The following is a 20,563-nucleotide window of genomic DNA, read 5'->3' as shown; positions in this document are numbered from 1 at the left end:
CACATAAAAAGCTGATGGAGGTGTTTGCTGCAAGATCCTGCTGATGCTCCAAGAAGACCTGGACCTGCAACAGTACGCTGTAGTGACAGTCAACAGATCAGCATCGAGAGCTGCTCCGAACCTTCCTAAATAAACGAAACGAGTTGGATGAAATTCAGAAGTTCAAGCATGCCCCTGCATCTGTTTCTGCAGAAACGAAATTGCCGTCCATGCTGCCTACAATATATCGCCTCATCTCGATTATTTGTACAAATTACAATGCCCAATAACGAGTCCAGTCCAATCTTGCTACTTACAGATGCAGTACGGCCAAAACAAGATCAGCCAGATCTTAGAGCAAATTCAGCAAATCAATTCCCTAACCGCTCTATAATCTGTACATTTTTCTCTTCCTTCCAATGGAGCACACACGGAAGCAGGAATTTCTGCATGGTTCAGTGCCCCCACTCTGTTTGCTATTCGCCACGGGAGATGATCTGCCATGGATGATTCACCGCACCTCACATCGTCATGTACGGCTGCGGCGACAGCAGCTGCCGCGACACCCTCTCACGGTTCCTGGCCGACGTCGAGCGGCCCAGCGCTATCTCCTGCTCCAAGTTGGGCGAGGTCGTCGGCGCGATCGGGGCCGACGAGGCGATAGTCGAGACCATGCTCGTGCTGACGCCGCTGCCGCTGCCGGTCGTGCCTGTGGTGGTGCTCAGGAAACTGTCCGACGACTTGGGCGGCGGCGGCCTCTCGAGGTCCATGATCCCTTCCAGCATCTGCACCACCTTCCCCATGGACGGCCGCTGCGCCGGCTGCTCCTGGATGCACCAGAAGCTCACCTGCAGCGCGCGCTCCACCTGGGCCATGTCGACGTCTTCGCCGGGGAGCTTCTTGTCGATGATGCCGAAGAGGTTGCCCCTCTCGTACTCCTCGTATGCCCACACGGAGAACTTCTTCCGGCCGGTCTCCTCCGAGATGTCGAAGTTGCGGTGGCCGCTGACGATTTCCAGCAGGACCATCCCGTAGCTGTAGACGTCGGACTTGGCCGTGATGGGCAGGTTGGCGAGCCATTCCGGCGCCAGGTACCCCCTGGTGCCGCGCACGCTGGTGAGCGTGCGATGGCGGTGGTCCTTGGGGTTGACGAGCTTGGCGAGCCCGAAGTCGGAGACCTTGGCGTTGAACTGCTCGTCGAGGAGGATGTTCTCGGGCTTGATGTCGCAGTGCACGATGCAGTCGCGGCACTCCTCGTGCAGGTAGGTGATGCCGCGCGCGGTGCCCACGGCGACGGCGAAGCGCGTCGGCCACGGCATCTTGCCCCCCGGCGCGTCGCCGAAGAGGAACGCGTCGAGCGAGCCGTTCTTCATGAACTCGTAGACGAGCAGGCGGTGGCGGCCCTCGGAGCAGAAGCCGATGAGGCGGACGAGGTTGAGGTGGTGCGTGCTGCTGATGGTGGCCACCTCCATCCGGAACTGCTTCTCCCCCTGCTCGATCCCCTCCAGCTGCTTCACCGCCACCACCGTCCGGTTCGCCAGCACGCCGCGGTACACGGCGCCGAACCCGCCGGCGCCCAGCTTCTCCTTGAACCCCTTGGACGACCGCTGCAGCTCGCGGTAGGAGAACTGCACCGGCGCGCCCGACGCGTACTCCAGCAGCGCGTACTGCGCCGACGCCGGCCCGTACTTGGGGCTGTACCGGCAGAAGAACCACCACAGCGCCCACTCGCAGAGCACCATCCCGCACACGGCGCCAAGGACCACGACCGCGACGACCCAAGCGCGGACGCCGGAGCCACCGCGCGAGGACGAGGTCGAGGCGCCTGGGGACGGGTTGGATATCCCGGGGAAGCAGACCTTGACGAAGGACGTGCTCGGCAGCGCGGCCGACTGGTAGGCGCTGACGAAGTTGGAGACCTTGAGGAAGCAGAGGCCGGACCCGTCGGAGAGCGCGGTGGACGCCACGCAGGAGCCGCCGGAGAGGCAATTGAGCCGGCAGGCGGTGATCCCGACGAAGAATTGCTCGGTGGTGATCTCCGGAGGGTAGGTGAGGAACTGCGTGTTGTCGAGCTGGAGCATGGTGGAGTTGCCGGGGCAGTTCTGGAGGTCGACCGTGCGCGTGCAGCCTTCGCGGGGGTTGGAGGGGTTGCTGAACTGGAAGTTCCGCGACGGGCACCCGCACACCGGCGACGTGCCGTTGTAGCTGCACACGCCCATGTTGCCGCAGTAGCCGAACACCTGGCACTGGTCCGCCACCGCCGACCACTGCTCCGTCGCCGTGTTGCTGCCGCGCCCCGCGCTGTAGGCGCGGAAGTTGCCGTCCGCGTCGAGCCGCACGAACCGCATCATGTCGCCGCTCTCGCCGTAGTTGCTGCTGTACGCCACCACGACCGGGGACGTCAGCTGGCCGTCAGTCAGCGACACGATGCCGTTGGTCTGCATCGTGAGCGTCGGCGAGCTCAGCGTCCTGTTCGCCGTGAAGGACGTGTTGTAGCCCCTGTTGAAGTAGGTGACGGTGTTGGCGCCGCTGGTCCACCTGAGGGTGAGGTTGCCGGAGCTCTTGTCGACGGCGAAGACATAGCGGCCGGAGGTGAGGTTCATCCCCGAGGTGAAGTTCTGCGACATGACCACCGTGTCCGTAGGGTGGTCGAACGACTGCCACAGGGTGGTCGTCGAGTTCTTGAGCACGAGGCTGCCGCTCTCTTGGACGGCCGCGGCGGCGACGCCCTGGCCGCCGGTGTTGGACGACCAGAGCACGGCCCCAGATCCGTTGACGAGCTGGAGGTCGCCGTTGGACGAGAGGCGGAGCGAGCCCCCGGAGTCAACGGCCGCGCCGTTGCCCGCGGACCAGACGGGGACGCCGCCGGCGTAGGTGATGGCGGCGACGAAGAGCGACGCGGAGGTCGGGGACGGCGTGAAGGAGAGCGAGAAGGTGTTGTTGGGCGACGTCCACGACGCCGAGTTACCCGGCGAGAGGGTCGACCCCAGCGGCATGTCCGCGCCATGGGACAGCAGCGGGAGGAGGAGCGCGACGCAGCAGAGGAGGGCAAGGTCCCCGCGCTTTTGCCCCGAAGGCCGCATCTTTCCGGCGATTCGGCACGGCTGGCTCCTCCACTCCCTTTCTCGGATGGCGATTGCGGACAGAGAGGCCGAGAAGAAGCTAATCAAGGCAGCAAAGCCCACCTCCCTCTCCCATGGGCCATGGCACCTCTTCTCCTCCTCTGCAATTGGGGAGAGATTGAGCAATCCAGGCTGTGAGTCCGGTCTTGGCACGAGGGGGAAGAGGATATTTGGGAGCAGAGGGGATGAATTTGGACTGCCCGGGCTAGTGGAACTGGGGAGAAGAAGACCGGAAGAGAGAGGGAGACACAGGTAGTAATGGCTAGTGAGCCAATGAGGATTGGAAGAAATGTCCAAGCGTCTAGAGCGATAGTGACAGTGACGCACATTGCCTGGCTCCTCGAAGAAACTTGCGTAGAAACAACAAAGAAAAGAAATTATTGCTGGGTCAAAATGTCAAATCAAACCTCCCAATTCTTGTAGTAGTAGGCAGCTTTGACAGACCATTAGGCCATGCTTTTATACCGGGACCAATATCAACAGTTCAAAATGGTGGCGCGAACAGGTGAACGATCGTTCGGGGTTGACTGTTCTAGACTTCTATTTGTCTCTGATCAGGGGCATCAAGTCTAGATCAAGCTCTTGGACGCTCAAGACAGACCAGGTCTGACTGTCTACACAGCGTTACGGTAGCTGCACGGTACGTCGACGGGTGAGAATTTACAGACGGCACAACGACAGCACCGCAGGAGTCCGTCAGGCTCTCGGATGGCGCAATCACGGGCCATCCAAGGCACTACCGACGGCCATGATGAGTCTTGACCGGGTGCAGCCGTGCAGACTGGACTGGTTTCTGTGGTGGATGGGTGGGTCAAGGTCAACAAGGGCGGCTAGACCCACACATGCTGCTGCGTTCTTTCCGGGGTTTTTTTTTCAGAAGAGAAGAGCTCAGCTCAGTATTCCCTTTTGTGTTTTATTGCATACTATGAACCAGTCTAAAAAAACTTGAAATGCTACCGAATGTTGCTATTGTTTTTCTCTTCCTTGGTTGACTATCTCTGCATAACTAAATGGGGAGGGCAGGTGGGTTCGCATGATACTCCAGAAACGGATTAAATAGGGGCATAATGACAGATCGATGGGTCACCAAGTATTAGGATGGTCGTTGCAGAACTGTATCATGTCTATGTTATGATGCTAACTTCGTTCCTCTTTTAACATTCTTTTGGCGAGAGATAGTTTTAAATACATGTGTTTTAATAATGCTATCCATCCAAATCTACGCGCCAGCAAATATTACCCAAATAATACTCTTAGTAATAATTTACCAACATACTAATTAATATGCCAGACACAAATCTCTATCTCTATCTCTACTATTTCTAAAGCAAGCAATCAATGATTCCTTGGTCCGTCAATGAGAATATAGAACCACACAAATCAAATCAATCGGAATTCTAAACGAAATCCGGACAAATCAATCGGAATTCAATTGGACCCCGGACGCCTCACACGGTCACGGCATGACCTGTACATGTACAAGGAGTGAAAGAGCGTAAAGTTGATGGTCTTATATAGATTTAGGTAAAATTTATATTATCCGTAGCAACGCACGGGTATATTTTAGACTCTAAAAGAAGCATAACCTCAGGTAGATTTCTGTTTTTTAAATAAAACTTCCAGCAGTTATAAATACTTTTATATGCATCGGTCGTTAGAACATTCGAAAGGAAAAATAACATAAATGTATGCGTGATTGTACTCTTTTTTTCTGCCATTTTCAAGGGTACTGCTGATGAAATATTTTTCATTCTTTATTATTTCTCATGTGATCCCTCGATGAAAGAATATATGTTATTTACTAGATGCAAAAAGGGGCAATTATACCTGGCTGTCCGCACCGAGACAGTAGAGGTGTCAACGAATTCGACTTTTGGTGTTCTCTTCTGCAAAGAAACACTAGGGCATTTTGCCCACTACGACTTCCAGCAACACCGACCGGTACATCACTACCCCGTCGCAACGGCGAATCATCAACTAAACAGACACCAACTTACAGCAGATCATGAGCTGCAGTTTTGGAGGAGAATTGGACTTCTGTTATTGGTGGGGAAAAAAAACAGGCACGGCCGAAGGGAAACAAGTCAAGATCAAGAAACGGAGGATTTGCTAGACTAATCTGTTCTCCTAATACTGCTAGACTAATCTCAGACTGGGCCACAAGCGGTCCAATGATGCCGGCGGCTGCGTGTGTCTTTTCTCCTAATACGGCCCATTTACGGCTTCAAAACTCTGTCAAATGCTCCAAGGACGATATCGACTAACCGTAAAATTTCGCTAAATATTCTCTTTGAATTGGTTGTTTTCCGTGTCTGTTTTGTCCATCTTAAATTGTTCCTCTCGCCTTTGGCTGTGCCTGCTGGCTTTCGTCTACCAGTACCAAATGCCCAATTCGTTGACGCCTGTGACTGTTCGTTAGTACAACTGTCGTGTCCCTTCTTGCTTGGTGTAAGTAACATATACGGACTCCTATTTCTTTCCTTGAGCAATCATATGATGAGAAGTCTTGAGCGTACACAGCGTGATCTAGAATTCGATGCTCCTGCTCAGACGTCTCGTCTCTTTTTGGTCGAACCACAACTAGAACACTCAACCCAGGTACCAAGAAAATAGAACAGACAGCCCTGAACAGCCTAATGGTCGATCAAAGCTGCCTACAAGATTCCACATTTCCAAACGGTCAGTCCCCAGCTCGACCAAGTCGGGCGGGCAGTCCAATTCCTCCTCTCCTCGTGCCAAGGCAGCAAGGCTAGATTCTCAGCCTCCATTGCTATATATCTCACCGATTGCAGAGAACAGAAGCGCCATGGCAATGGGAGAGGGAGGTGCTTTTTGCTGCCTTGAGTAGTTGAGTAGCTTTCTTCTCTTCTCTACCTCTTTCTCGGCCATAGCTCGGTTCGCTGAAAAGATGAGAACTTTGCAGCAACATCCCGGGGACCTTGCCCTCCTCTGCTGCCTCTTGCTGCTCCCCCCTCTGCTGTCCCATGGCGCGGACATCCCGCTGGGGTCGACACTCTCCCCGGGCCGCTCCGCGTCGTGGACGTCGCCCAACAACACCTTCTCGCTCTCCTTCACGCCGTCCCCGACCTCCCCGTCGCTCTTCGTCGCCGCCATCACCTACGCCGGCGGCATCCCCGTCTGGTCCGCGGGCGCCGGCGCGGCCATTGACTCCAGGGGCTCGCTCCGCCTCACGCCCAACGGCGACCTCCAGCTCGTCAACGGATCTGGGGCCGTGCTCTGGTCGTCCAACACCGGCGGCCAGGGCGTCGCCGCCGCGGCCGTCCAGGAGAGCGGCAACCTCGTGCTGAAGAGCTCGACGGCCATCCTGTGGCAGTCGTTCGACCACCCAACGGACACGGTGGTCATGTCGCAGAACTTCACCTCAGGGATGAACCTGACCTCCGGCCCCTACGTCTTCGCCGTCGACAAGAACAGCGGCAACCTCACGCTCAAGTGGACCAGCGGCAGCAACACCGTAACCTACTTCAACAAGGGCTACAACACGTCCTCCACTGGGAGCAAGACGCTGAGCTTGCCGACGCTCACGATGCAGACCAACGGCATCGTGTCGCTGACCGACGGACAGCTGGCGTCCCCAGTCGTGGTGGCGTACAGCAGCAACTACGGCGAGAGCGGCGACATGATGCGGTTCCTGCGGCTCGACGCGGACGGCAACTTCCGCGCCTACAGCGCGGCGCGCGGCAGCGACGCGGCGACGGACCAGTGGTCGGCGGTGGCGGACCAGTGCCAGGTGTTCGGCTACTGCGGCAACATGGGCGTGTGCAGCTACAACGGCACGTCGCCGGTGTGCGGGTGCCCGTCGCGGAACTTCGAGCTCAGCAACCCCTCCAATCCCCGCCAAGGCTGCAAGCGCAAGGTCGACCTCCAGAACTGCCCCGGCAACTCCACCATGCTCCAGCTCGACAACACGCAGTTCCTGACCTACCCGCCGGAGGCCATCACCGAGACGTTCTACACCGGGATCACCGCCTGCCGCCTCAATTGCCTGTTCGCCAGCTCCTGCGTGGCGTCGACGGCGCTCTCCGATGGGTCGGGCCTCTGCTTTCTCAAGATCTCCAGCTTCGTCAGCGCGTACCAGTCGGCCGCCCTGCCGAGCACGTCCTTCGTCAAGGTCTGCTTCCCCGGGATACCCAACCCGCCACCGTCGCCGTCTCGCTGAACTTGAAATCCTGAAAAGAGCATCGATATAAATAACGGGAGTGAGTGAGCATCCGAGTGTTTACGGCTCCCAACACATAATTTTTCATCCGTCCATGTTTGAGATCTATGGCTCAGATTAGATCTACCATTGTACTAGATAACATTCAGGTGTTAATGGATCGGAGACCCTGATTTTTATTTACACTGTCATTACCCTGATTTTTTTATTTATATACGTACTCTGTTCATTGAGTTTTTTTTTACTTTTTCAAAAGAAAATTGAGTTTTTTAAAAGGAAAACACGCTGTTCTTTGGTGGATCTCAGACTGGGCCTCCCCCTCCGCCAGCCCAGTTACGTTACGGCTTCAAAAACAAAAACCGAGTCATGTTCAAACTTGAAACTGGGCCTGCCACTTAGCACCAAGCACGTGGGCTCTGTGAGGACTAAGCCGGATACACGGTGGTGGGCTGGTGGCACTAGGCAATAATCTTTTTTTAGCGCAAAGAAACTTCAAGTTTTTATTTTGGCCTCAAGTCTCAAACAAGTAGCTAAACCGTTTGAAGTTTGAACATGGCAGGAGTGTTTCTTTACACTCCACAGCCTGATCCTTGGGAATCAGAAACCGAGCCGATCGAGTGGATGCCCAAAGTCAACTCGAACCCGCACAGAACTACCAACAAAACACGGCGCAAACGAACAGAACAAGTGCTGTTGCGTTACGTTTTCGCTTGTCCAGAACTACGAGCTTGGAGACGAACTCAAGCCTCAACGGATTAAATTCTCCGGAGTGAAAGCTCTAGTGACGATGTCACAGCCAATTAGTCCTAAATCTCGCTGAATATTCTCTACCTATGAACGGATCGGGTCACATCGACGCTTTCTGGAGTTTTAAGCTCGGCGAGAGACAGCGACGGCCGCCCCCTGCTGCGTCAGATGCTCTCATCATTCTGCAATGTCAACTGCTGCGGAGGTCGCCGCTGCATTTCCTATCTCGGCTGAGCCTATCGTCTGCCATTATTCTGGAGCTCACTACTCGACCTGACGAATATCCTGACCTGAACTGATGATATCATTGACAGCCTGACAACGAACTCAGTTGGCGCCTATAATTTCTCGGAGATAGCTTTGAAATTTCTCACCAGAAGCTTCCCTCAGCGGTTGCGTTGCGTCGTTCGTGGCGATAGACAGAATCTGTTCAGACCTCAGACTGTCAGACAGCGTGGTGTTTAGGGTTTCTGCTGCCAAACTGCTCAGATTCGCAAAGCGTATCGTTTCAGCAGATGCACAGACCGTTTGCAGTGCTAGCTCTGACAACGTTGTTTGATCTCCAATCTCAACGGAAGATTCTGCTCATGCATCAAGGCAGATCATTTGCCTGCTCTCGCTATGCAAACAGCTAGCTGACGGTACCTTCCTCGTGCGAATTCTTTTTTTTCCATGCGATTGTGTGAATGACTCAACTTCAGAAGAGGTTTGAGTTGCTTGTACTCAAACAAGGACAGAGAGTTGTAAACTGCGTGCACAGCTGTAAGCCACCATATATACAAGAAAAAGTCTCTGCGTTGATTTAATTCTGGAGATTCTTCAAAGGTGTATAATCCCAACCAGATTATTACCTGAATCAGGAACCAAATCTGACTCTGGAAACCTGCTTATTATTTGATTGGGCTTGAAATGTCAGAGCTGATGACACTGAATACGAATGAATGTGACAACAAAGATGTTTGCATCTCGAATGGTTTACCTGTGGCGTAAACTGTACGGTTTTGGGTACCACAAGTTTCAGTTGTGGGCTCAAAGCTTGCGCACAAAGTAGAAGCACCTACCAGAATGTGTACGTGTATGGCTACGTACACTAGCTAGGGTACACTACGGTGTGATCGAAGAAATCAGCCGGCAGAAACCAGGGGCACGTCATGTGTACGTAGTACTATAGCGGTTGTTAGACATGCATGGAGTCTTGTCGGTTAGCGCGTTGGTCGTTGACTTGTACTTACACGTTGACCATGAGCTGGGCAATGAAATTGAATCCACCATTCCTTCGAGGAAACGATAAGGAATCGACGATTTTGTTGGCGCCGCAACTTGAGGGCCCGCCGGCCGTACGGTCATTAGAAATTAAATAGAATCGGGGTCAAAATTCCGGCATCTCTCTCGGCCTTCCTCCTCGAGGTAACTATCATGCATGCACTGTCATCTTTGTATTAACTTGTGAATTTATTATCTAGGCCCCTTTGGAAACCATTTCATTGGTGCTTGTTCTTTTCCTGCACAATACAGTACTGGGTACTCAGTATAAAGTATCAGAGAAGCGGATGCTTTTTGGGGGAATGGTGCGCGTACTGATGACGTACAACCATTCTGATGAGTTTCCCATCTAGGTGATTTGAATCATTACATCCTAACAGGTTGTAGACAAGCTGTACACAAATGGTTATACGTGCAGCAGTCCTCGTTATTTTTTAATGCTAAGAATCTCCATATGCATGACCAGAATGAAGCAACCACCAATCAGCTTACTACAACATGGCGAGCTGCAGATGTATGGTACAGAGCAAATCAAACTCTGTTGAATTAGTGAGCAGCAGAGTAGGCACTAGTCGAGTTGATGGTTTTTATCGTATCTGGCAAGAACCTTCGTCCTTGCATACTCTCTCCGTAAAATAAGTGTAGTTTTAGAAGTTGGGCATGAGAATTAAGAATGGATAGAAAATTGAGAGTGCATATGAAATAAAATAAGGAGGGGTAGAAAAGGAGAGAGATAGAGATAGAGTTGTATTGAAAAAGCGAGAATTACATTTATTTTAGAATAAATTTTAAATCCTCAAACTACACTTATTTTAGGACGGACGGGGACATACGACACGACCTGCAAAACATCAACGTTAAGTGTGCGTGCTGTGATTTGATTTTCAGACGGTCACAGAAAAAAGTTGGTAAAGGTCATGGCCTGGGCCTGCGTACACAGCGACAGGCGTGGAACTACCGAACTACTACTAGTGAACTAGTGAGAGAATATTCAAACGCGCGTGCCCAAAGATTCTCCCAGCCGCAAGAATCTTGTTGGTGGTTGGTGCGCCGGTCAGAAGCTCGAGAGAGCTGACGGCTCAACTGGAGCCTGGAGGCCACTCACCACCAGGGAAACGCCGCGCATGACTCTATATAACCAACTCGTCCTGAGGCTACTAGGCAGTTTAATTCACACCCCTCGCTTGGCAATAGCCTCAGATCGAGGAGGAGGAGGAGCGTTTGCTTCCGGCCGGTTCAATAATTGACCGTCGGAGTACTCCTACTTGAAGTCGCCGCCGCCGTCGTATCTAGCTAGCTTGGCAAGATGTCGGCGTCGGGGGTGCCGCTGGCGTACCAGGGCTCGGCGTCGGCGCCGGAGTGGCTGAACAAGGGCGACAACGCGTGGCAGCTGACGGCGGCGACGCTGGTGGGTCTGCAGAGCTTCCCGGGTCTGGTGGTGCTCTACGGCGGCGTGGTGAAGAAGAAGTGGGCCGTCAACTCGGCCTTCATGGCGCTCTACGCCTTCGCCGCCGTCTGGATCTGCTGGGTCACCTGGGCCTACAACATGTCGTTCGGCGACAAGCTGATCCCCATCTGGGGCAAGGCCCGCCCCGCGCTGAACCAGGGCTTCCTCATCGGCCAGGCCGACCTGCCGGCCACGGGGCACTACCACGCCGACGGGAGCCCCGAGACGGCCGCGGTGGAGCCCCTGTACCCGATGGCCACCGTCGTCTACTTCCAGTGCGTGTTCGCCGCCATCACGCTGATCCTGATCGCCGGGTCGCTGCTGGGGCGGATGAGCTTCCTGGCGTGGATGATCTTCGTGCCGCTCTGGCTCACCTTCTCCTACACCATCGGCGCCTTCTCCGTCTGGGGCGGCGGCTTCCTCTTCCAGTGGGGCGTCATCGACTACTGCGGCGGCTACGTCATCCACCTCTCCGCCGGGTTCGCCGGCTTCACCGCCGCCTACTGGGTATGTATCGTAGTTTAGTTTGTACACGGGCCTGCCGTGTCACTATCTTGATCTTGATCGACTGCATACATGCAGCGAGTGAATTGCATCACGCTGATCCTGATTGCAACTGCAGGTGGGCCCTCGTGCGCAGAAGGACCGCGAGAGATTCCCGCCCAACAACATCCTGTTCACGCTCACCGGCGCCGGGCTGCTGTGGATGGGGTGGGCCGGGTTCAACGGCGGCGGGCCCTACGCCGCCAACACGGTGGCGTCCATGTCGGTGGTGAACACCAACATCTGCACGGCCATGAGCCTCATCGTCTGGACCTGCCTCGACGTCGTCTTCTTCGGCAAGCCCTCCGTCATCGGCGCCGTCCAGGGCATGATCACCGGCCTCGTCTGCATCACGCCCGGCGCAGGTCGGTATTAGCGTATTCCCTCCGTTCCTCGATTACTAGGGCTACGGCGCACCACCACCTGTTTCCTCCTCCGAATTTCTCGCAAACGGCGTGGCGTGATGAGCACGACCGGAATGTGGTTGATTAGTTGACTTTGAATTCAAAATAGTTGTGCGCCCAGCAAAACTGGAGCGTAGTGGAGGCGGACTGGCGCGGGTTACATTGCATGGCAAGCAACGAGCCTCAGGGCCACGGCAACCAGAGTTTTCGTCTTGCGTTGATAGATTCACCTGCCAGCCGATGCAAGCTCGGAAACCTTGGTGCCAACCTATGACCAGCGCAAGAGGAGAATTTCGCGCAAGGATTTAGTGTGTGTCCATATATGATTCCCATAGCTAGTTGGTGCACCTAATTCAGATCTCCTGATCAGGTTTCCTATTAGTCGCTAATCTCTAATAATCAGGTTGACTAAACAGCGCCAATGGAACGCTAATGATGCATGCATGGCAGCAAGTGGTTAGAGTTTCTAACCATGAACAGAATCTTTCATTTGGGTTCTGATGTCAGTGCTACTGCATACTAAAATAGCGACGCGTACCATTTCGTCGGGAATCAGGGATCTCTTGCTTGTGTGTGCCATTTTGTCGTACCTACTGGCTATTGTCAGTACTTATCACCACAACCAAAGCAAAGTCAAAGTCAGCAAGACTTGTCTCCTCTATTCTGCAGCTTTTTCATTGCAGACAAATTACAGTCGCATTCAGACGTTCATACTTTACAGTCAGCATTTTGCCTAATTTTCTGCGGTGAAAATTTGTGTGTGCCCGGTTTGCCCTCGGTTTGACTTCTTGACCTTGCTATCTGAACCTGATCTTCTATGCACGGCCTCTGTATGCAGGTGTGGTGCAGGGCTGGGCGGCGCTGGTGATGGGGGTGCTCGCCGGCAGCATCCCGTGGTACACCATGATGATCCTGCACAAGCGCTCCCGGTTCCTGAAGCGCGTGGACGACACCCTGGGCGTCATCCACACGCACGGCGTGGCGGGGCTCCTCGGCGGCCTCCTCACGGGCCTCCTCGCGGACCCCACCCTGTGCAACCTCTTCCTGCCCGTGACCAACTCCCGGGGCGCCTTCTACGGCGGCGTCGGCGGCGCGCAGTTCGGGAAGCAGCTCGCCGGCGCGCTCTTCGTCATCGGCTGGAACGTGGCCGTCACCTCCATAATCTGCGTCGCCATCAACGCCGTCGTCCCGCTGCGCATGCCCGAGGAGAAGCTCGAGGTCGGCGACGACGCGGTGCACGGCGAGGAGGCATACGCGCTCTGGGGCGACGGCGAGGTCTACGACAGCACCAAGCACGGCGCCGACGAGACCGAGCACGGCGGCCGCGCCGCCGTCGCGCCCGTAACGATGACCCCCAACTGATGATGCAAGTTTGCCCGCGCAATGCATGTATATTGCTCCGCCGATCGTGTTAACCGCCGATAGTGATACTAGGCTTCATGTTTTGGTCTTCTGAATCTGTAATCGTCAGCTGTGTAAAACACGTTCTGTTTTCTTCTTCATACAGATCAAAGACATGTAAATTTACAAGCATGCATGTAATGGTTTGTCCATAATAAGTCTGTTCGTTGTGCATTTTCTGTGCAAATTTCGACTGATATTTCGATGTCATGGTAGCTAGGATCGGGGAGACTCCTATTTTTGGAGCTGTGGTAACGGCATTTCCTACCGTCCCGACTGAAGAGCGCCGCCGTTCACTACGGACCCCTCATCCGATCCCCCTCTCCCCAGGAACGCGCGCGGCTGTAACTTTTGCCGGCCTGAGAAGACATCGCGGATTCGGCTGAACGACGAACCGTATCCCTGCCATGAAGCATCCGGCGTCCATCTCTCTCGTCCTCGTGCTCCTCCCCCTCGCAGTCACGACGGCGTCTGCGGCCGCCACGGCCGGCGGCGCGGCCAATTACCTCGTCTACGTCGACCCCCATCCCCCGGGCGTCGACTGCCAGAAGTACCAGCTCGGCATCCTCGCCGCCGCCCTCGGCGGGTACGTGCGTGTGTCTCAACTAACACGAGCGATGATCTTCGAATGGAATCTGGCCATCACAATCCAAGAAAAATGGCTCACCAATTTTGTCGTTGTACTTTTCTGGTCCGGATGGATGAAGTGAGGAGAAGGCGAAGGCGGCGATGGTGTACAACTACAGGAACGTCATGAGCGGGTTCTCGGCGAGGCTGACGCCGTCGGAGCTGGAGGCGCTCAAGAGTAAGCAAGCTTTCATCGGCTCATCACCTTGCCATGAAGCATACTGGCTCTGATTTGTCTCAATTTCTGCAGAGCAACCTCAAGTGAACCGGGTGCTGCCGAGCGCGACGCTCTCTCTGATGAGCAGCAACTTCGACGGCGTCAGCTAATTTCAGCCCTGCCGGCGGCCAATCTCTTCCATCGCCAACCCAAAAAGGAAGCACCTCTCCTTTTCTTGTGGGTGCTGATGATATGTGCTGGCTTTATTTCTGTCGATAATCACGTGTGAATCTCAATGCGATTATTACCGTGTTGGGCAACCTTATTTTGTGATTTACCGTTCTTGTGATCTGGCTTAAATGGCCATGTGATTTGTAATTTTTTTTCCTCGAATATACAAAAGATTTGCGCATCTTTGTAATTAAGGTAGAAATGTTTGTTACAAACAACGCGTTTCTGGCGAGCGCCCTAGGAGGTCTATAGGATTAGAGCCGTGGGCTGGACCATCCTAGCATAGAGAAACAGATTTCAATATTACATAAATGAAGAACACTAGCGTCTCGACGTTGGAAGCGTTGCGCTCGGTCTCGGTCCTTATAGGCCTTCATCGCTGAGGCGCCTGGCGTTGACCACCCGGTGACCAAACCCAAACGTGTGGCGCAACAATTCTTCGGATAGGCGCATCCCAATTCTGATCCATCTATAACGTGTGAAGGATCACACAATAGGATTCACGTAAGACGACTAGGCTTAATAACAACCGCTCAGTTGGAACCAAATTACAACCCAAATCTTTGAAGCCACGAGGCCCAGCAAATTGAAGGCCCATGGTACTGCCTCCGTCCTAAAATATAACAATTTTGTTTTGACTTGATTAAAGTCAAACATTATCATCTTTAACCAATAATATCTCCAAAAATAATTACTTCTAAATAGAAAAGTTACATATTATGATAGTTGGTTTCATTATGAATAAACTAATATTATTTTTATTTTATCAATTTTTCTAGACTTTTTAACATCTACGGTCAAAGTTTAAAGGTAGCTATATTCAAGGACAAAGATAGTACTTAAATAGACGTTCTTACCTGAATAGCAGGTAACCATTTCACGGTCCATATTGCCGTCAAACTCAGCATATTTTATATTATACATCTTACGAGGGAGTATCCCCTAATATCTCGATCGCGTAAGCACAAGAGATATTGTTACCTTAATTTAATGATCGCGTAAGCAAAAGAGATATTACTACCTTAATTTAATATTATTTTTCTGATTAATATTAATGATCGTGTAAGAGGATCGGTGTGATCCTCTTGGCTGTCGAGATTAACAATAGGTGGCCATGGACTCAACAGGATTTAGAAAAAAATGAGAAATGCAGCTGTACAGCTAAAAAGGGAGAAATGATTTTGCAGCCAGCGACACACGTTAATACGTGTCCAATCAGCTGTATTATTAAAGCATCTCCAGCAAAATCACTACTCAAACCCCTATTCAAAAAATAGAGGTTGAGGATAAAAAACCCCATCCCGCAAGGCCCCTACTCGGATTGGAGGCACCCAAATCCCTCACTCCAGCCCCATCTTCCACGGGTGCCTAGGGAGACCTCTACTTCTGTCATGCGGACGTTTCCTCCCTCCTCCGCGCGCCCCCGCCCGCCCGCACCGTCACCTTCGCCCACGGCTAGGTCCCCGAGCTTCGCTTCTATGGCGAAGAACAAGCCGTGCCGAGCAGCGCGCTGGAGCCACGAGTCGGACCAGGCGACGGATGGCAGTCGCTCCTCCGCTCGAGCGCGTGGGCGGCACCCGCCCCGCCGTCGTCGGGCCGCCGCAGCGCGGCCACGAGGTGTGTGCCGGTCTCAGATTGATTCTACTGTCTAGTTAAAAAGCTACTGTCTAGTTAGAGAGACTTAGAGAATTAGAGACTTTGACAGTGCTCTTGGTGCTACTGTCTAGTTAAAAAGCTCATGCAACATATTGAATTATGAAACATTCAATCATGTGATGCATATTTGATCAAACTCTGCCTCTTAATGTTGAAGATGGATTTACTACTTAAAATATAGAGCAGTATATGGCAAACGTATACTACAAAAAACAGCAAATCAAACACCTCTATGTGTACCTTGTTTATATTGTTTTGAGAAAGGCTATAGTTTAAGCACTCATGTTATTGTCCTGTAACAGGATCAACCTTTTAATTTTACCTCCTATCAAAGCCATGCATCAAGTGCAACTAGGTTAACAAGCTTGATCATACGTGAGCATCCAGATGCATGTGGGTCAATAATGACACCTGAAGAAATTCTACCCAAATCCCAGCTGGATCACTATGCACAATTAATGTCATTTCTGGAAGATGAGGTCAAGGGACTCAAACCTAGATTTCCGCACTGAGAAAAATGACATAATATGCAAGCTGCACCTGCCATGTCCCACGTGCGATTTTGGCACACAGAACACCACCACCACAGCAATCCTTGGACCTGTGGTTCCATGCCTCCCAACTGCATCACAGTTGCAGCACTACAGCTCCCCACAGTGATGATCAGGAGTCAAGCAGTGGGATATGTTAGAAATATTGGGGGGACCCGTGTCGTCAAGATTTTAATAGTAAGGAACAGGTGTGCTTAGAATCCACTAAGTATTCACATCAATATTACTTGAATAAATTCACAATCAGTTGTCCAAATACTCTACGGAGAATCTTGGTATGGTATGGTATGCTTAAACAACACTAGTAGTGTCTTGGATACACTACAAACTTGAGTCATAATAGAACAGAATAGCACATCACGTTGCAAACCCCATACACCCCAGAACAATATGGACAGTAAGCCCACTTGTGTAGCCTGATATATTTGATGGTGAAACGTTCAGAATACCTGTTGAGCCTGCAAATTTGGCAGAGTCAGGCCGCTTACGGAAGCAGGAAAATACTCCCAATCATATTCGGAAAGGCTCCAACTCCAATACAAAACAAGCGTAGTCTCAAGCACAACCGTCTACCCTGTATGACAGAAAGAATAAACATAAACAGGTCAGTCTTAATGTCAGTATTTTTAGTCCATAATAATAAGAGTCGTATCAAGTAAATAAAGGGGTGTTTGGATCCAAGTGTTATGCCCAAAATTGCTAAATTTTAGCAATAGCCCGTCCAAACAGGAGTCCTAATGGAGTGGGCTAAACTTTAGCCAAGACTCAAACTTTAGCAGGGGTATGAGTGCTAATAGGTGCTCAAGTTTAGCACTCAACTTTAGCCCATCCAAACAGGCCCTAAATCAAAAAAGAATTTTCTCAAATATCCAGGAGAGCTCCATATCACTAAAGAAGAAAATGACTAGGAAAAGATGAAACATAAATTGGAAACTACACACACATGCCAGCAGGGGCTTTCTTTTCTGTTATGTTGGGTTGTGTTTGGGCTCTGAATCTGGATTGCACACTACAGATTCTGAAATTTCCAACTTCAATAAAGGAGAAATAAAGACATACCCTGTTGCTTTCAAAAAAAATAAAATAAAAACATACCCTGACCTTAGTGGCACTTACGCACAGAAGGCTAAATGACAAAGTTTAGAGACATACATACAAGATACAGATTTGCATTCTGACTTGGCCAACTATGAAGAGAACTGCTACAGATTTGTATCATATCATCATATGCAGTACCCAATTAAAGTTAACTGTATGGCTTCTTTTACCAATTATCCTGTGTTTTGATTAATGAACTAATGACACTGCTGCAAATGAACAGGACAACTGTAATGTCAAGGAAAATAAAGAAAATATTTCCACAAGGCACTAGAGAAGGGATACTTAATTGATCTCCTTAGGAAAACAAATATGTACAAAAATAACAAGCTGTGTAGCTATGTACATAGTACATATGGTTACTAGTATTAATTTTAAAATGCATTATTAAAATATAAACATAAAAACATGCAGCAAAAATTTCCAGCCGAAGCAAACATTTTAAAGCCTTAAAAGCATTTCCCTGGGTACTTAGGAGAAACCCGTTTGGTGCCTGCTCAAGCACATTACTACACAACTGCACTCAAATCATCCTAATCAGCTTGTTAATTAGATTCCATCCTCAGCTCAGGTTCATAGTTACATGTTAACAACAATTTAAAGCATCAAATGATGCAGAGTTGAAATAATACACAATCCAAGACATGCCACCCTGCCAAACCATACCACAGATAGTTATAATGCTCATCCAGTACAACAGCCGAACACATCTGAAGCTAGCGAAAAGGGCATCAACAGTTTCCAATCTAGCCCGGATTGAACCAGCAACCCACGAGAAATACTGGAACCTTAGATTGAGAGCGCGGTTAACCAAAGCATGCGCGCACAAGTTCCAAAACTCTCGATCCTAAGAGGAGAGAAGCTACGTCGCAATTCAGAGAAGCTGCGGGTCACCAGGAACAGCACCAATCGTGGGGAAAACCCCTAAACCCTACACCAGGGAATCGAATCGAATCCCGGAATCCCCTAACCAGGACGGAAGTACGACGCGGAACTCAGACGCATCTCGGGACCCCTCCCCAACTTCAAGGCAAGCACGCGAATCGGAGCCCACCCTAATTCCGCAGGGCAAGCAGCATACCGCAATCGTCGCGGGTGGTCGGCTCGGATCGGGCTCCCCGGCAACAGCGACGGCTACGTCAGCTCAACGAGGCTCGCGGTGGCGCGGAGCAACCGCCGCTATGCTTCTGCGCCTGAGGAGCATTCGCAGCGCCGCCGCGAGGCGCGGAGGCGGCGGAGACGACGATGTCTTCGAGGGCACGTCGGTGGAGACTGGAGATGGAGAGACTCGACATTGTCTATCCGACGGAAATGGTAGGGCCTGCGGTTCCTGGGCCGTGGCCCATATCTGCGGTGGCCAGACTTCCTCGCCCAAAAGTTTGGACCGGCCCATGCGGGCCTGATTCTCGCCGGGTGGAGGGGGTCGATTCGGTGTGACGCGCGTGACTACCATATAATTTATCGCATAAAGAGATTTCGGGGAACGGGGAGATAATTGGACCGAACATCTATGAAGTAAGCTTTGGGCCGAAGAGATATTATCAGTCACATCGAAGAAAGAAAAAAAATAAGATAGGCTCAAAATAAAAATCCAATCACAACATCGTAAGATATTTTCAAAATAAGATCATACTTAAATATATTTGGATAATTTTTATGCTGGAACAATTTTATTGTGAAAACGGAACAATTGTTCTTCTTTCAAAAATAAATCGTTGCACATTTATAAAAAAATCATTTCTGGATAATTTTTATACTGGAACAATTTTATTGTGAAGACGGAACAATTGTTCTTATTTCAAAATTGAATTGTTCCACATTTATAATAAAAATTCGAGAAAAGATTATCAAAAAAATAGTCATGTGTTGATCTAGTTTTGAAGATCATGTTGTAATGAACACAATGGTACAATCAGAATTTTATTTGGACATTTAATCCAAAAATTATGAACTCTTTTCCTTTGAATCTTTATTTACATGTCTGCATCACAGCGTCAGCATGTAGCCCGCCAGCCTTCTGCGACCTACCGCCGTCTCCCACCCATGCGCGTGACCTTAGTATCGGTCCTTGGCAATTTCTCATTCAAGGTGCACCTTTTATATTCTGAACTTCTGATCTTATGCAAAATTTGGCAACTTAACAACAGTGCCGAGGCAGTCACGTGACCGGCCAATCCACGCGCCGCACGTGGATGCATGGACGACGTTTCTAGAGCAATGGCTGCGGCACAATAAAGGTCCAAGGGGCAGACAAGGTCCCTTTCGCGGCCTTCAAACCCACCCGTGAAGCCAAGCCGGGAGCAGCAGGAAACAAAGCAAGCAAGCGCGTCTCAGTTCGCTTTATTTTAGCTGGGAGAGCGGCGCGTTCGTTGCCGTCACTCTCCTCGCCACCTTACCTGGGCGATGCTGGGATTGCGCTCTCTAGTTTTGACTTGGTCACTACTTGTTGCCAGATAAGCTCCACCAAGAAGGAACAATCTTTACTGGGAGTAGTAGCTAAACTCTGTCTGGGCTCACACATGATTTGCGATGATTTTGCTAGTAGTGTTTTAATACATACTTGCAAAGTGTTTGTTGCTTTTCTGCTCGAGACGTGGCCATTATGCAGCGTACGACAAGTTAGAGAAAGTAGAGCCATAGCAGGAATCTGTGCGCTTGAGATCAGCTGGAGTTGTCATTATGTTTTTTCAATTGCAAACCGACATTCGTATCGATACATAGAATATGTCAAGGTAAAACAACCACATATATAGAACATACCAAGGTAAAACAAGAGGAGGAGGAAGAAAATGGAGGGAAAAAGAAGAGGTGCACGAGCACCCTCCCGTATCCTCGGGCTTCTTTGCATTCACCGCTGCATATCTGCTAGGTAAGGATGCAAAGTTATATATATTTTGGATCATTGGATTGATCTAAAAAGTTATTAAAATGAACTAGAACAGTATCCTGCTAAATAATTTGGAAGAAGAAATAAACTAGAGTGGCATGCCATCGTAATTAATTAGCTGATTTAGAAAACACTATTAGGCACCCATTTACATCTCTACTGCTAAGTGTGAACGTATACAAGCAATCAGATGCCCAAGAGAGTAAAAGGCATACACGGTGTCTACTAGTGTGAACATCTGGAGATAGCCAGATGCTCGAGAGGGAGAAA

At 51.0% G+C, this 20,563-nt stretch overlaps 4 protein-coding genes and 1 long non-coding RNA gene across 5 annotated transcripts; 3 read left to right on the top strand and 2 right to left on the bottom strand.

Moving 5' to 3' along the window:
• Nucleotides 1-161: 161 nt before the first annotated feature.
• LOC112875083 (G-type lectin S-receptor-like serine/threonine-protein kinase At1g34300) lies at nt 162-3,447 on the bottom strand. Its single transcript, XM_025938784.1, has one exon. It carries the CDS (start codon nt 3,060-3,062, stop codon nt 501-503), a length of 2,562 nt encoding a protein of 853 aa, XP_025794569.1. The 5' UTR covers nt 3,063-3,447; the 3' UTR covers nt 162-500.
• A 2,178-nt stretch (nt 3,448-5,625) lies between these two features.
• Nucleotides 5,626-7,464, top strand: LOC112875585 (G-type lectin S-receptor-like serine/threonine-protein kinase At1g34300). Its single transcript, XM_025939473.1, has one exon. It carries the CDS (start codon nt 6,010-6,012, stop codon nt 7,279-7,281), a length of 1,272 nt encoding a protein of 423 aa, XP_025795258.1. The 5' UTR covers nt 5,626-6,009; the 3' UTR covers nt 7,282-7,464.
• Nucleotides 7,465-10,467: 3,003 nt separating this feature from the next.
• Nucleotides 10,468-13,244, top strand: LOC112873476 (ammonium transporter 3 member 2). The gene is made up of 3 exons (XM_025936430.1): nt 10,468-11,245; nt 11,361-11,646; nt 12,524-13,244. The coding sequence occupies exons 1-3, from the start codon at nt 10,598-10,600 to the stop codon at nt 13,045-13,047; spliced, it is 1,458 nt and encodes a 485-aa protein (XP_025792215.1). The 5' UTR covers nt 10,468-10,597; the 3' UTR covers nt 13,048-13,244.
• Nucleotides 13,245-13,363: 119 nt separating this feature from the next.
• Nucleotides 13,364-14,484, top strand: LOC112873477 (subtilisin-like protease SBT3.17). The gene is made up of 3 exons (XM_025936431.1): nt 13,364-13,672; nt 13,794-13,891; nt 13,964-14,484. The coding sequence occupies exons 1-3, from the start codon at nt 13,494-13,496 to the stop codon at nt 14,038-14,040; spliced, it is 354 nt and encodes a 117-aa protein (XP_025792216.1). The 5' UTR covers nt 13,364-13,493; the 3' UTR covers nt 14,041-14,484.
• A 2,018-nt stretch (nt 14,485-16,502) lies between these two features.
• Nucleotides 16,503-18,699, bottom strand: LOC112873792. Its single transcript, XR_003224823.1, has 2 exons — nt 18,488-18,699; nt 16,503-16,882 (listed from the first exon to the last, which is right to left on the bottom strand). It is a non-coding gene; the product is annotated as an uncharacterized LOC112873792 (long non-coding RNA).
• Between the last annotated feature and the right edge of the window lie 1,864 nt (nt 18,700-20,563).

This window comes from Panicum hallii, chromosome 9, assembly GCF_002211085.1.
Source record: "Panicum hallii strain FIL2 chromosome 9, PHallii_v3.1, whole genome shotgun sequence".
Classification (NCBI taxonomy): Eukaryota; Viridiplantae; Streptophyta; class Magnoliopsida; order Poales; family Poaceae; genus Panicum; species Panicum hallii.
The sequence above is the reverse complement of the archived record's forward strand: the minus strand, read 5'-3'. Positions and strand labels throughout refer to the sequence as shown.

Excerpts from the sequence above, each read along its gene's own strand:
- LOC112875083 (XM_025938784.1), bottom strand. The coding sequence starts at position 3,062 with ATGCGGCCTTCGGGGCAAAAGCGCGGGGACCTTGCCCTCCTCTGCTGC.
- LOC112875585 (XM_025939473.1), top strand. The coding sequence starts at position 6,010 with ATGAGAACTTTGCAGCAACATCCCGGGGACCTTGCCCTCCTCTGCTGC.
- LOC112873476 (XM_025936430.1), top strand. The coding sequence starts at position 10,598 with ATGTCGGCGTCGGGGGTGCCGCTGGCGTACCAGGGCTCGGCGTCGGCG. Across the intron at positions 11,246-11,360 it reads GCTTCACCGCCGCCTACTGG|GTGGGCCCTCGTGCGCAGAA; the intron begins GTATGTATCGTA and ends TTGCAACTGCAG. Across the intron at positions 11,647-12,523 it reads CTGCATCACGCCCGGCGCAG|GTGTGGTGCAGGGCTGGGCG; the intron begins GTCGGTATTAGC and ends CTCTGTATGCAG.
- LOC112873477 (XM_025936431.1), top strand. The coding sequence starts at position 13,494 with ATGAAGCATCCGGCGTCCATCTCTCTCGTCCTCGTGCTCCTCCCCCTC. Across the intron at positions 13,673-13,793 it reads CTCGCCGCCGCCCTCGGCGG|TGAGGAGAAGGCGAAGGCGG; the intron begins GTACGTGCGTGT and ends GGATGGATGAAG. Across the intron at positions 13,892-13,963 it reads GGAGCTGGAGGCGCTCAAGA|AGCAACCTCAAGTGAACCGG; the intron begins GTAAGCAAGCTT and ends CAATTTCTGCAG.